We start from the raw sequence: 14541 nt of genomic DNA on the forward strand, positions 1-14541 counted from the left end.
TGCTTTGTTGATTTGCTTGAAGGCCCCGCCAAATGAACGCAGAGAACTGTCGTGGGCGTCTCAGAAGCAACGATGACTCTAGCCTCGAGGACTCATGCACATGTCTCAATTGCTTGCTGCCCGTGGGAGGCCCCGGAAGCTCCCCCATATGCCGTCTGTCCGGGAAATAGCAGATCTATAAAGTAAGGGAGAATGGTAGTGGGGGAAACGGGTGAGAGACGCGTATTCCGCGTATTCCGGCAGTGTCGGTTGTTTCGGTTGCGTCGGTAAGGTCGCTGAAAAGAGGATCCCATGTGGTTCTGTCAAGCGGAGTTTGAATTTGCAAAAACCGTTGTCCCTTACTATACGAGCTCACTGTCCAAACGTGGGAATTTGTAAAAATTGAGCCACAATGGGATTGGCAAGTGCTCACTGGCCCTCCATTTTGCACAACAACAATGAATTTTATATGTACTGCAACTGTGAATACATAATAAATAGTAAAAATTGAAGGACAACAAGGGATTTTGGGATTTTTGTGGGGAAAAGAGAAAAGAGAACACCAAGCAAGTAGAAAAATGTGAAAAATGCAAAATGCAAAATGCAAAAATGTGAAAATGCAAAATTGCGAAAATATAAAGATGGGAAAAATTGGCAATGGGTAAACAGGGGAATGGGAAGATGGAGAATGGAAAAATAGGGTGAATAGGGAGGATGGGAGGATGGGAGGAAAATAGGAGGACAACAGAAGGATGGGAGAACAATGGGAGGATGGGAGGACAAGAGGAGGACAAGAGGACACAATAGGAGGATGAGAGGACAAGAGGATGGGAGGACAATGGGAGGACAATGGGAGGATGGAAGACAGGAGGACAGACAATGGGACATGGGACATGGGACACGGGACACGGGACATGGGACACGGGACACGGGACACGGGACACGGGACACGGGACAATGGGACATGGGACATGGGACATGGGACATGGGACAATGGGACAGTGGGACACGGGACAACAGGACATGGGACAACAGGACAACAGGACAACGGGACACGGGACAACAGGACAAACAACAGGACAACAGGACAACAGGACAGTGGGACAGTGGGACACAGAACCATGGGACATGGGACACAGGACATGGGAGATAGGAAATCAGATAATTGGGAGGAAGTGTATGAGTCAATAGCATGACACAAACAGTTTGACTGAAGGTTACCTGGGACACTGGCTTGCATCCCGCTGGCCGAGGCACGAGGCCACGGGATTGCAAGCCTGTGTCCCAGGTAACCTTCAGTCAAACTGTTTGTGCAACATCCCATAGCTAAAACAAAACTATATAATATTTTTAAATGTAAGATGTAAGAATTTATTTATTTCACAAAATTAAATAATATGTAGACACAGTGAGGCAAGGCACCTTTGGTGCCTCCAGCAGAGCATGAAATGCTCTGCTTGCTTCCTGTGCCGAAGGCACAACGGGCTTGGACTCGTCTTAAAAGTAAGGGAGAAGGGTGTGGGGGAAGGGGTGGGAGACGGGTATTCCGCGTAGCGCACATGGTGTCGCCAGCGTCGGTTTTTTCGGTTACAAGCCGCTTGGAATGCTTATTTCGCTAAGGTCGCTGAAAAAGGGATCCCATGTGGTTCTGTCAACCGGAGTTTAAATTTGCGAAAACCATTGTCCCTTACTATACGAGCTCACTGTCCAAAATTGGGAATTTGTAAAAATTGAGCCACAATGGGATTGGCAGGTGCTCACTGGCCCTCCATTTTGCACAACAACAATGATTTTATATGTACTGTAACTGTGATATATGATGATAAATAGTAAAAATTGAAGGACAAAAAGGGATTTTGGGATTTTTTGGGGGAAATGAGAAAAGAGAACACCAAGCCAGTAGAAAAATGTGAAAAATGCAAAAATGCGAAAATATAAAGATGGCAAAAATTGGCAATGGGAAGATGGAGAATGGAGAAATGGTAGGCAAGAGAAGGATAGGAGAACAATGGGAGAATGAGAGGACAACAGGAGGACAACAGGATAGGACAATGGGAGGACAATGGGAGGATGAGAGGACAGGACTACAGGAGGACAGGAGGATGGGAGATGGGAGGACAGGAGGATGGGAGATGGGAGGACAGGACAACAGGACACAGGACACGGGACACAGGACACGGGACACAGGAAACGGGACACAGGACACAGGACATAGGACACAGGACACAGGACACAGGACACAGGACATGGGACATGGGACAAAGGGACAAAGGGACATGGGACATGAGACAATGGGACAATGGACAGTGGGACACAAGACAACAGGATATGGGACATGGGACATGGGACAACAGGACACAGGACAATGGGACACAAGACAATGGGACAACAGGACAATGGGACACAGGACAATGGGACATGGGGCATGGGACAACAGGACAACAGGACAATGGGTCAGTGGGACACAGGACATGGGACGCAGGACACAGGACACTTAAGATAGGAAATCAGAAATCAGATAATTGGGAGGAAGTGTATGAGTCAATAGCAAGACACAAATAGTTTGACTGAAGGTTACCTGGGACACTGGCTTGCATCCCGCTGGCCGAGGCACGAGGTCACGGGATTGCAAGCCAGTGTCCCAGGTAACCTTCAGTCAAACTGTTTGTGCAACATCTCATAACTAAAACAAAACTATATAATATTTTTAAAATGTAAGATGTAAGAAATGATTGATTTCACACAAGTAAATAATATGTAGACACAGTGAGACAAGGCACCAAAGGTGCCTCCAGCAGAGCACAAAGTGCTCTGCTTGCTTCCTGTGCCGAAGGCACAACGGGCTTGGGCTAGTCTATAAAGTAAGGGAGAATGGTATGGGGGAAACCGTGAGAGACGTGTATTCTGCGTATTTCGGCAGTTTCGGTTGCGTCGCTTGCATCAGTTGTTTGAATCCCTTCTCCCTTGGAGCGCTGAAAAAGGGAATGCCATGTGGTTCTGTCAAGCGGAGTTTGAATTTTGCGCAAACCTTCGTCCATTAGTATGTAAGGGTTGACTGATTTGGCAGGTGGCTCCAACAACAATGATGTATATGTACTGTAATTGTGTATACATAAAAATGTAGCCACAATAGGATAGAAAAAGAACACCAAGCAAATAGAAAAATATGAAAAATGCGAAAATGTGAAAGTGTGAAAATGCAAAAATATAAAGATGGGAAAAATGGGCAATGAGTAAACATGGGAATGGGAAGATGAAAAATGGAGAAATGGGGTGAATGGGGAGATGAGAGGATAGGAGGACAATAGGAGGACAACAGAAGGATGGGAGAACAATGGGAGGACAATGGGAGGATGGGAGAATGGGAGAATGGGATGACAGGAGGATGGGACATGGGACATGGGACAATGGGACACGGGAAACAGGACACGGGACACGGGACACGGGACACGGGACACGGGACACGGGACATGGGACATGGGACATGGGACATGGGACATGGGACAGTGGGACACAATACAATGGGACAATGGGACAACAGGACACAGGACACAGGAGATGGGAGATGAGAGATGGGAGAATTGAGGGGAAAGGCATGAGTCAGTAGCAAGACACAAACAGTTTGACTGAAGGTTACCTGGGACACTGGCTTGCATCCCGCTGGCTGAGGCACGAGGCCACGGGATCGCAAGCCAGTGTCCCAGGTAACCTTCAGTCAAACTGTTTGTGCAACATCCCATAACTAGAACAAAACTATATAATGTAAGAAATTATTGATTTGTTATAATTAAATAATATGTAGACACATTGAGGCAAGGCACCAAAGGTGCCTCCAGCAGAGCACAAAGTGCTCTGCTTGCTTCCTGTGCCGAAGGCACAACGGGCTTGGACTCGTCATAATATTATGGGAGACCGGTTTTGTGGCTGTGTGTGGGAGACGCGTAGCTCGCTAAAGGCCACATGGGAACGCTTAGCTCGCTTAACCTCGATTTAGAAATTTCGCGTGGTTCTGTCAATCGGAGTTTCAATTTCAAAAAACCGTTCTCCCTTACTATACGACCTCACTGTCCAAAATTGGTTAAGCCACAACAAGGGGAGGAACACCAAGCAAATAGAAAAATGTGAAAAATGCGAAAAATGCGAAAATATAAAGATAGGAAAAATGGGCAATGGGTAAACATGGGAATGGGAAGGTGGAGAATGGAGAAATGGGGTGAATGGGGAGATGGGACACGGGAGATGGGAGACAGGAGACAGGAGGGAGATAGGAAATGAGAAATGAGAAATGGGAAAGCAGAAAATAGGACAGAGACACGGGAGAATTTTTTGGGAAGGGCAAGAGTCAACAGCAAGACACAAACAGTGAGACTGAAGTTTACCTGGGACACTGGCTTGCATCCCGCTGGCCGAGGTACGAGGCCACAGGATTGCAAGCCAGTGTCCCAGGTAAACTTCAGTCTCACTGTTTGTGTCTTGCTGTTGACTCTTGCCCTTCCCAAAAAATTCTCCCGTGTCCTCTGTCCTCTGTCCTCAGAACTAAAATAAAAGTATATAGTATTTTGTAAATGTAATATGTAGACATGTGCCGAAGGCACAACGGGTGTGGGCTAGTTTTAGACAGCCGACCGGCGACCACGTGGATCCTGTCAAGCTTAGAGCAAGCGGAAAACAGATCTTGACATATAGTAACTTGAGCTGGCCAGTATCTGCCATATCACAACACTTCTTTTCATTTCCGTTCACAGACTGCTAAAAGTGCTGCACGAGAATTTGCAGCATATTTTGCACTGTGTGATGACCTTTTGGAGGCCGTGAAAAGTCACAACAAATAGACCTTACCTCTGCCACTCCATCCACTCCTTCCCTGAGTCCCTGACAGCTCCCGCAGTTTCAGTCGCTCACTGCGCAACCCTCGACATTAAGACGCTAACACTGGTGGTTTGGTTGTTGCGAGTTGTATTATGGATATATGAGATGGATTCTATTGACCTCATGCTCAAGACTCATCTCGATTGTCAGTCGAAAGCCACCGTCACGGTGTATTCTGGATGTGTCATACTTCTCGATCCGAAGTTCACGGTGCTTTGCCGGATGTTGAGTAGCTTGGACCCGGACGCAAAGATGACACACCAGGAAGCATCTCAACCTGCGGAAGCAAGATAGCAGTTTTGCCCTCCGGGTTAATACAGCATGAGAGTTTCGCTGGAAAAAGGTGTCGTATGCTATTGCTCGGGTATAATCCAGCCTCAAGGTATGTCAGATTATACCCAAATTATACCTGCCTCTCGTTTGCTGCTCGATACTGATATCGGCAGTGCTTAGAATTGCCAAATCCCATTACCAAGAATATATCTACCCTCTTTCCTCTCGAACGCGGCTCCTTCTTCTTATCTGCCCACCCGCCATCAATATGAGATTCACACTCATGCACCCGCGAGTAGCATTCTCTATCACATTGGCAAAAGGGCCCTCAAAGGATCAAACCCACAAACATTGAAACCGTGCAATGCTAATGCTCGCCGCTAGCCCGGGGTGGCGCTGACTGCACCGAAAGTTAAGCAAACCAAGCGGGACCGACACTGCCCGGTGCACAGGCTCCAGAGTTCTGCTAGCAACTTGAAGGTGCCTGCATTGAAATGTGGGATGGGGAGCGATCACTCGAGCTTTCGAAGTTACTTCAAGCATTCAGAGGCCATTAACAGAGTGCTGATTTGAAGGGTAAGAGGCAGACTACGTTACATTCATTCTTTACTTCGTAGATATTTTGCATGGTCACACTTTTGGCTGGTGTCACACACCGTCACATTATGTCACGTTATGTTACAGATCCAGTCATGCATAAATATCTTATTGCATAGGGTCCCGATGCTATGCATTATGAGCAAGTCAACTGTATTTTGCTTTTATCTCACTAGGATCTTATCCTATTGAAGTCATGAGGCTATGGATAAATTCTCCTTATCATATTTGACTATTGAGTTTGGACTAGTATCATATGTATAGTCTTGTAAGGACTGTCAAAGCTTGTGACCTTGTGTAATGTGTAACCTTGTGGCATGCTTGTGAAACTTATGGGTCCTGTGGCGAAATCGGTAGTTTGTTGATGCCTATACTTACTCTTCCGAAAAGAAGAGCCTGAATCAGCCCAGGCCCAGAGCCATCAAAGGCCCTGATGGGCGACCATCAACTGGAAAAACTTACTAGCACACGTTAGCACTCTTCACATCTAGAACATAGTTCACAACACCATAAATATCTTTCAAACCCCTCCGGACCATGGAGTACGGAAGGGCCTTCATCATATGCAGCTGCTCCTGCTCCGCATCTCCGTTTGCCTCGTCGTGATTGTCAACTCGGAAGATAGCGCTTAACTTTTCATCAGTCGACATTCATGTCACTCATAACGGGGAAGTGAACGCCCTTGTCATGGTTCACTCTCCCTCAGCACGAAATGCTTGTGTCACAGTGGTTTGGAGGATCGACACTCTCCAAGAGCCAATGCAAATGGTTATCGTGCCCTTGAACCTGTTCAACATGTTGTCAACAGTACTAGTGATTGTTGCCCTGTTCATGTTATGATTCACCGGTTCAGAGTTCAGTATGGTTGGCACGCCACTGGCTAAGCTTGCTTTTCCTTCCTTAGCATTCTGAATATTGGCCCTCTTTTGGAATTTGTTCTCCGTCAACTTGCATACATTGGGAGGAGCTTCCGACGATCAACCACCTTAATCCTCTTCTGTGTGACGTGCAGAATCCATATTTCCAATGCATGCCTGTCCGTATCGTCTCACTGGCATGACCACATGTTGATGAACAGCTCAACGTGAGAGCTTGTAAGCAGTTAGTCCATTTCGATGGGCACAAACTATCAAGTATAGACTCTCACTGATCGAGACGTGGCGTTCATATGCTTCTACGCGCTGCTTACCGTCATCTCGTGCACATTACTGCAACGTTTCGAGGATCATCGATCATCTGGAGCCCTTACCATCGCCTTGGATTTGGAACTGATGACACTTGGGTAAATTATGCCAGACTCTTGTTTCACGATTTTTTTCACGATTTTTTTTTCCTGGCCTCGTGCATCAGATGTGCTGGGAGATCGGTCATCCTGTCGCTTCTGATGAAACTTAGCGGATCTCCCAAATAAACGTAGAACAAACTTGAATTTCGGGGGTCCAGCATCGTTCCCCCTCGTAGAAGAGCTAAGACTTCAGTTCCGTTCCGATGTAGACCAACGATACCCAATGGCTTTGTCAGAGGGTGTTCGCTGTACGAACATCATCGACACAGGCAGCTCCAGTACACAGCACTTGCCAGTTTCCAGATGCGTATAGCAAGATGATCAAAGAACTACCGTTCGTTGGGAGCTGGATATATATACAACAGGTCCAAATGAAGTTCATCAAGCCCGTCAAGCACGCAATAGCTAAACTGCGCCACCTCAACCCCGTACACGTTCATGCGGCTCTTGCCATGGCACTCCTAGGGCTTCGTTTGTCATCAGTACGATGCCCACATGAGCTGACTCTTACCTAGGATCTTGAATATTTCCTCTTCTGTCTCAGATGCAACAATGTTACCTTGAAGAGAGATGAAGATGAGGTAAGCTTGGCTGCACCTGCGAGGAGGGACTCACCTGCGGAAACCTTGATACGTCTGTTTCGGGGGTCTCGAACGACGCCTGCATACAAACCGCGTTGGTTCAGAGAATATCCAAGGACGTTCGCCTTCATTCTCATGGCCCGATTGAACTGGAGTGGCATGTTTGTATTGTGTTATTACCTAACAGTTGTTTAAACATGCTTACAATATCGTCACCCTGTAATTGCATGGTCGCATTATCACATGAGGGGCTGACAGGTGAGCTACGTACCGTGTAGTAAAGGAGGGCTGCTCCTCTGTTCTCCCACGGAACACATAAGATATCGATGCGCCGACGCTTGGCATCTGATTCGGGAAGCTTGCACAATCCACGATAACATAATTCCAGAGCGGAAAAATCATCAGGCAAAGCCAAGTCCTCTGTCAAGATCCTTGTGGCACGCAGACGAGCGAGCAGCTCGGGAAGAAGACCTAAGTAAATGTTCCCGGTAAAAAAATATCAAGTCACAAGAAGGCACAAGCATCTACCTGCATGTGTCGTCCCATCTGAGGTTGGTCGAGTGATTAGGATATCAATGTCGCCACAAGTAGCTTTGCCCCTATCGAAGAACGTGAGCGTACGCCAAGCAGAAGCACACAACCGCGAACCTTCTGAAACTGCCCATGATATCAATGTAAAGGTGCTCGTCGAGCTCAAGAGCTTCTCGGTCACATCATGTTGAATATGTGGTGGACGACTTGTAAGAAAAGACTTACCAATCGGTTTGATTAAGTTGAAGATACTCTCCGCTTCACTGCGTGGCATTCTAGCATTGATATCTGGCAACAAAAAATAGATCAGATGGACCTATAGAAGTGAAGACGGAGGGCGGACCATCGTAGAATCGTAACCCAATCTCTTGTACGTGAGACAACTTAATGCCACCTTTGCGAGCTCGAACATCGTCCAGCGTCCGGCATCCATTATTGTACCACATCGAAGCTATTTGTCGGCCTGATCCCATGGATGAGGATGTCAACCAACAAGATGCCATAACATTACATACCAACGCCATATATCCCCTGAAATAAGTTAATTGCTTCGACATCATCCGTTTTTTCATATCCAATGCGTCTCAAATCGCCGGTTTCGATAATTTCCATAATCTGGCAAAACAACGTGTTATGGGAGCAGAACGTTGACCCGTGTCACCAAATACACACACCTTTCGGGCAGTCTTCTCGCCGACACCGTTGATTGATCGGGCCTCATTAAATGACTTGATTTTCTTGGGATAATTACGCAAGGCGCGAATACCTAGTAGAGTCAGCACTTGCAGATCCGATGCACAAATACTACCGCGTACATTTTGAGTAGCTGTACACTCGCCAACGATCTTCATCGCCAAGTTTTGCCTTGTGCAATTCCATAAGCTCTTCTAACTGATCGGGTGCTCTATTAGCTGCGGATAACGTGAACTACAAGCATGCAAACCTTATCGATGATATCTTGATTCGCACATTCGCGCTGCTGAGGTTCCTTTCGATCACATGTAAAACCCTGCAGGGACACGATATTCAAGGTTAATTCAGGGATTTCGAATGCAGCCACTCACGCGCCGAGGAACATGAGCTGGTTTCGAAAACTTTTCTTCATCATCGCTCTCATCTGGCTCGCTCTGTCCAAGATCTCTCTTGAAAGGATTGAGTTGAATTTTTTTGTTGGCATTACTACTCACAGCTGTATTTCGCTCTGCCTTCGCCTTCTCGTAGAACTCGGCAAGAGGATCTGTGTTATATTGTGGGTTATCGACGTGACTGCGTTGCTTATCGTTATGGTGGGCAGTGCTGGAAGCTTTTCCCGTGGGAAGGAAAGTAAGGGGTGCAGGAGGAAGAACGATTAGCTGTGGCGCTGGGGGTCGTGAATTTTGGGTTTGTTTATCTTGAGTGAATGAGCTAAGAAATGCGAGGGAATAAAAAAAGTAGTCGAAGAGGAACTGCGAATGGACGCACGAAATTCGACTAAAATCTCCAGCAGGGTCATTCGCAGAGGCGCTTACTTCACCCGTTGCTTGGGCCTGTTTTCCCTGTTTTCCCTTCTGCCAACTTCTACCGGCATCGATGCGTTCAGGGAATGCCGCGTGTAGAAATTCGAAATCGAGAACGCTTTCGTCATCATCTGTGGCCTTAGCCTTGCCTTTCGTAGTATTTGCTTCCTCGTCGTGCTTGGCCTTGTTGTAGCCAGAACGACCGTAGCCCGATATCACCCAAGTCCAAGTGACTGTTGGGATATGGTCAGGGATCTCTTTTAATGATTTTAATCCGAGGGCTTTCAGTGTCGGGCGAGTCATCGCATCTGTCACGATGTGAGTTACGATGGCGGGATCGTACGATGGTACCAAGGTACCACCATGCTTGACGATCTAGAAATTTAATGTGAGACACAAATAACTCAACGGCATCGCAACAGGATGATGATTCTATGATATCAGGCCTGGACGTCCCGTGATGCATGTCGTTACTTCATCGTAAGATGATAGTGTGTAATTGCGGATCCGAAATACGGTAGATCGTGGATAGATTGTCGAGAGCAATGGGATAGGGAGAGCAAAGCATGGGAAACTCACGTAGTCCATACGGCCGCGCGTATTGGTGCTCGCATACTGCATGTCCCCACCGATATAAAATATTCGCTTGCTCTTGAGGTAATCGCTTTTGCGTTTCTTTGCCAAGTCAGAATTCAACTGCAACTTCTGCGCATACTCTAGAGGCGTAATGAGTGCTGGTTTTCCCTTGGTTTTCTGGCCTTTGTTTTGCTTTGAAACATCGGATTTGTTCCTTGAGCTGTTGATGGTCTTCCGGACCTTTGGAGGTTTGACGACTGTCGCTCTAGAAGAGGACGCAATGGCATCCGTATCTGATGACAGCGAAGCCGGGGTATTCGAGCGACGTGATGCTCTATAGGGCGAATTGCTGGGGCTCGTGATATTGCTGGTATTCGCGACGAAGGGGTCTAGCAACTCTGACTGTGGACTGGGCATGCCAAGTTCTGGTGCGAAGGACTGTGACCTCTCGCTCTCAACAGATGCTCCTTCATTATGTTCTGAGCACGGTATGCACGCTTCCGCACCGCTGCCATTTGTGGGCTCGTGATCGCTGATGGTATCATGGCCTACCAACTTAGCAACTCGGGTTTGTGCAGTGGAGTGGCCGGATATTGGTCTCGCATGCGGCATTTCTTTGGTGTTTCCATTTCCTTTGTGGTGGGCTGTTGGCTTCGTGATATGAGATCCAGATATAACTGCGGGGAATGTGACAGTCCCATGGTCATTAGCGCTTTGGTCGTCGTTAAGGCTCCATATCCGCGGTGAATTCACAATATATGAGGGATTTACCGGCCCACGGTCAGTTTGCCGACCAGGAGTAGACGATGTGGTGTCAAATGGAGTATCCCCCTTTCTGTGAGCCGCAAGTTGCGGAGTTGGCTTGACGCCTTTGCTCGACCGTAAGTGGGTTGAAGCTATAGCGCTGTTTCCGGATTTGTTAGTTGAGGCGACAATCAAACTAATTGGAAATGAATATAAGGGTCAACATACTTTGGAGTACGTTCGGCATTGTCACTGCGTGAGAAAACAGCGGGTAGAACGGGTCCTGACGTGGTCACATTTCGTAGCCTTGGCTTCTTCGCCTGGGCTGGAGGTTCGGGTTCTGTAGATTTGCGCTTTAGTCTGTAGAGATAATTATTTCGAATTAGTAAGAGCTACGTGAAAAGGTATATAACGCACTGCCTGGGCACTTCTTCGTCAGATTTCTGCAGTTCCGAGGTCGCCGCTTCTATAGCAGAAGGGAGAAATGGTCCGGAACTATGCCACGATGTATCAACTTTGCGTGGGTGACCTTGTGCGTGAATAACGTGATCGATAACATGATCTCTGTCATCATCCTACTCAGGGGACTGGCAGAAGAGAGCCGATTGAATTGAACATGTTTGACGTACCTGTTCCTATGGAAATCTTCCAATCGTGCACGGATGTATTCATCCACGTCCTCGTTGGGAATGTTCATATGCTGTTCTTGCTCAGCAAAAAACGCATCGATGTCATCCATAGTGGAATCCGACAGCGATGGTATGGGGAAATAGCCAACGCGTGGCAGAGGGAAACGGAGGGCAAGTGCACTGCCCAGTGTGGATGTGGACGCGTCTTTTATAGGAGTGACAACATAACACATGGATGCGCACGTGACTGCTGTCTCGCGTCGCGGGGATCATGCCAGTGCTTCTAAGGAAGTAAATCAAAAATAATTAGCTTCCTCCAGAAACGAAACGACACTATGACATTCATGGTCAGACACAGCCTGGCCAGCTCCCACTGGTAGATAAGCATAAACTCTTCAAGAAGTACTACGCGCAGAGAAAGCGGCTAATAACACGAACACCGCTGCAGCCTGCTGGCAGGTGCGCTGTACGCTACAATGTGGTAACTGTGGGGTGGTGGCAAATCCCACGAACTGAATCATTTATACAGGCACTGCTCACGGTCAGAGGCTTTTCAGCTTGCCAGAAAAAATATTTGTACTCACCAGAAGAAACTTTGTTAGAATGACCGTAGGACAAAAGCCATGTCACCGTGACATCCGAGTCTCAGGGCATGAGCGCCGAGGAAGCTTAATGCGGGTGAATTTACTTCCCATGCGGCGCTAAAGTAACCCCGCGCGTCGAGTCGAACGACACCAGCCTGGGGGCTTGCCAATTAAAAAAAAAAAAAGGCAAAGAAGTAGGCGCTGTGACCTGTCCAGTCATGAGGCGGCTTTTTATACACAGATGGCCTGAGAAGCGTGTCATTGACTTGCCCAATGATAGGCATCCAGTAATGAAAGCCTAGTCCGGGACGGTCCTAGGCTACTAGGGGCGGTTTCGTGGTGGCCGTATCAATTGAAGATCTATGCCGAAGATGGTATTTATGCCTGGAATTTGTCAGTGTCCCTTGTCATTTTGCTGTTGTATTGAATGGGTATGCTGAGGCTATTCAACTTATCACGTAACTGTTGTCGCATTTTCCTCTCTGGACAAATTGGCATCTTTCCTCACCTGATCCTGATCCAACTACTTATCATCAACTATGCCGCTCCTTCGGACTTTCGCTTTCCTCTCTCGAGCGAGTGTGCCTGCGTGGCCTTTCTACTCCCCATCAACTAACCAAACCAACCTTCTTTTCCCTTCCTGGCAGCCGCTGACTTCAACTTGTGTTCAACCCACCGACCACCTCGCAAATACAGCTTCTATCACTCCTCATTTACCGACGCTGATACGTTGTTATTGTGGATCATTCCCATCTCAACCTGGACTCAAAAGGGCCGCTTGTTTTGGACCTCGTGTTTAGCCTTCTGCTCTGTTTCGCTGAGTTACTATCGGTATAAAACTCAGGAATTGCGGCGGGGTCCAATTTCGGCGTCTTGCCAACAACTATCACATCAGATCAAGTTGTCGCGCAGTTGTGTTCTCATTCTTGCGCCATCTCGTTCATGGCTTTGGAGTACTCTGACAATATGCCGCACGGTCAGTCCAACGTTAGTACCCCAGGTGGCGTAACCTCACCCATTCCTCCACCTTGCAGATGAAGATGATGCGTCTGACGCATCCTCTGACGTGACAGAGCTTGACGCAAATGACTTTCCGGACCACTTTTCTGAGCGCGAAGGAAGGCTCTTCCACTCCCATGGTAGCTTGCCGTATCCGTTGCCTGTTGACAGCCCGGAGCAAGCAGTAGGTGCTATGCAACCCATACAACTAAAATAGCTCACTTTCTATTAGAGATTGAACAATCTTCATAGAATCTTGCGTGATATCGTCGAACTCCACTACCTTGGTCCAGTAGCTGAGGTACTCTGCGACGTTCGCGGCAGGCAAAAACGTGTCCTCGACCTGTGTACCGGAACAGGGAGTTGGTGCGCAATCTATTGATCTACTTTTGATCTGTCCTTCTCTTACGCCAACCTTCCTGCAGGCCAATGGATATGGCAAGATTGTTTCCCGGTGTCAAGATCTACGGGCTCGATATCGGTGAGCTTGCTTATGCCCGCGTTAGATGAATCGTTGCAAATTACCCCTTCACAGTTCCGATTGCCACTAGGCGCCCTGAGCGACATGTGCAATTTGAGATTCACGATGTCACAAGGCGTTCCCGATGGAACGATGGAGCGATGGACTTCGTCCATGCTCGTAGTATCGATCTAGCTGTACGTAGTTCATCGATTACGACCTTCCTTTTATTCATAGATAATCGATAGGTTACCGATTACCCAAAACTCCTCCAGGAAGCAGCTCGGTTGCTCCGTCCCGGCGGTCTTTTCTTTTCCGGCGAGATTGGGCGCTACGTCGACTTTGCCCACGGATTTTCCTCTGATCCCGCTCATCAGGCGCCTCGTGCACAACGCTTCTTTCAAGTGGTCAACCACTCCCTTCAACTCCGCCACCTGGCCCCCATTGCGGATAAAATCCCTAGCTTCATACAGCTGTCTCGTCAGTTCACGGTGCCAACTATCCAGACATTCCACATCCCCATTGGTGACTGGCACCCGAACACGGTCATGAGGCGTATCGGTAAAATGTACTTAAATGCATTGAAGGATTTTGCGGAGAGCCTCAAGCCCATGCTCCGTGAGACGGGGATGACCCAGCACGACATTGACAACTATGTCAATGGGTTTATTCACGACATAGAGCATGTGCGCGGGCTAGTCGGGGTGTACCACACCGCGTGGGCGAGGAAGTTATAGAGTTGCTTTCAAATTGTTGTCTTGTGCTTTCAAATCGCTGTCTTGGTTTCTTTCTTGTAACTGCTTTCTTCATTACTTTCCTCTTTGACTTGTCGAACGTGCTCATGCTTTCTTGTTTACAAACTGCTGTCGAATCCCTTTTGCAACGCAATTTGATGTGATTGTGTCTCCCAACCGCTGCGCAGTATTGAGCTTTACCTC

The 14541-nt window shown here is 47.7% G+C and overlaps 4 protein-coding genes across 4 annotated transcripts; 1 reads left to right on the top strand and 3 right to left on the bottom strand.

Annotated features, from left to right (window-relative positions):
* Window positions 1–5789: 5789 nt before the first annotated feature.
* Window positions 5790–6559, bottom strand: EDB91DRAFT_1151202 (uncharacterized protein). Its single transcript, XM_041319424.1, has one exon. The coding sequence runs from the start codon at window positions 6366–6368 to the stop codon at window positions 6180–6182; it is 189 nt and encodes a 62-aa protein (XP_041173978.1). The 5' UTR covers window positions 6369–6559; the 3' UTR covers window positions 5790–6179.
* An 864-nt stretch (window positions 6560–7423) lies between these two features.
* EDB91DRAFT_1057918 (uncharacterized protein) lies at window positions 7424–10604 on the bottom strand (the record flags this gene model as incomplete). The annotated part of the gene is made up of 17 exons (XM_041314120.1): window positions 7424–7464; window positions 7515–7562; window positions 7619–7733; window positions 7790–7801; window positions 7856–8055; window positions 8113–8183; window positions 8233–8284; window positions 8341–8403; window positions 8459–8578; window positions 8631–8730; window positions 8790–8881; window positions 8931–9006; window positions 9059–9124; window positions 9180–9257; window positions 9303–9505; window positions 9587–9986; window positions 10191–10604. The coding sequence occupies 17 exons, from the start codon at window positions 10602–10604 to the stop codon at window positions 7424–7426; spliced, it is 2151 nt and encodes a 716-aa protein (XP_041173979.1).
* Window positions 10605–10960: 356 nt separating this feature from the next.
* Window positions 10961–11949, bottom strand: EDB91DRAFT_665529 (uncharacterized protein). The gene is made up of 3 exons (XM_041328031.1): window positions 11561–11949; window positions 11349–11495; window positions 10961–11291 (listed from the first exon to the last, which is right to left on the bottom strand). The coding sequence occupies exons 1-3, from the start codon at window positions 11791–11793 to the stop codon at window positions 11123–11125; spliced, it is 549 nt and encodes a 182-aa protein (XP_041173980.1). The 5' UTR covers window positions 11794–11949; the 3' UTR covers window positions 10961–11122.
* Window positions 11950–13086: 1137 nt separating this feature from the next.
* Window positions 13087–14512, top strand: EDB91DRAFT_1349010 (S-adenosyl-L-methionine-dependent methyltransferase; the record flags this gene model as incomplete). The annotated part of the gene is made up of 6 exons (XM_041325998.1): window positions 13087–13120; window positions 13179–13327; window positions 13376–13509; window positions 13569–13624; window positions 13679–13800; window positions 13852–14512. The coding sequence occupies 6 exons, from the start codon at window positions 13087–13089 to the stop codon at window positions 14338–14340; spliced, it is 984 nt and encodes a 327-aa protein (XP_041173981.1). The 3' UTR covers window positions 14341–14512.
* Window positions 14513–14541: the final 29 nt, after the last annotated feature.

This window comes from Suillus paluster (assembly GCF_016628075.1).
Source record: "Suillus paluster strain FC165 chromosome Unknown EDB91scaffold_57, whole genome shotgun sequence".
NCBI classification, from domain to species: Eukaryota; Fungi; Basidiomycota; class Agaricomycetes; order Boletales; family Suillaceae; genus Suillus; species Suillus paluster.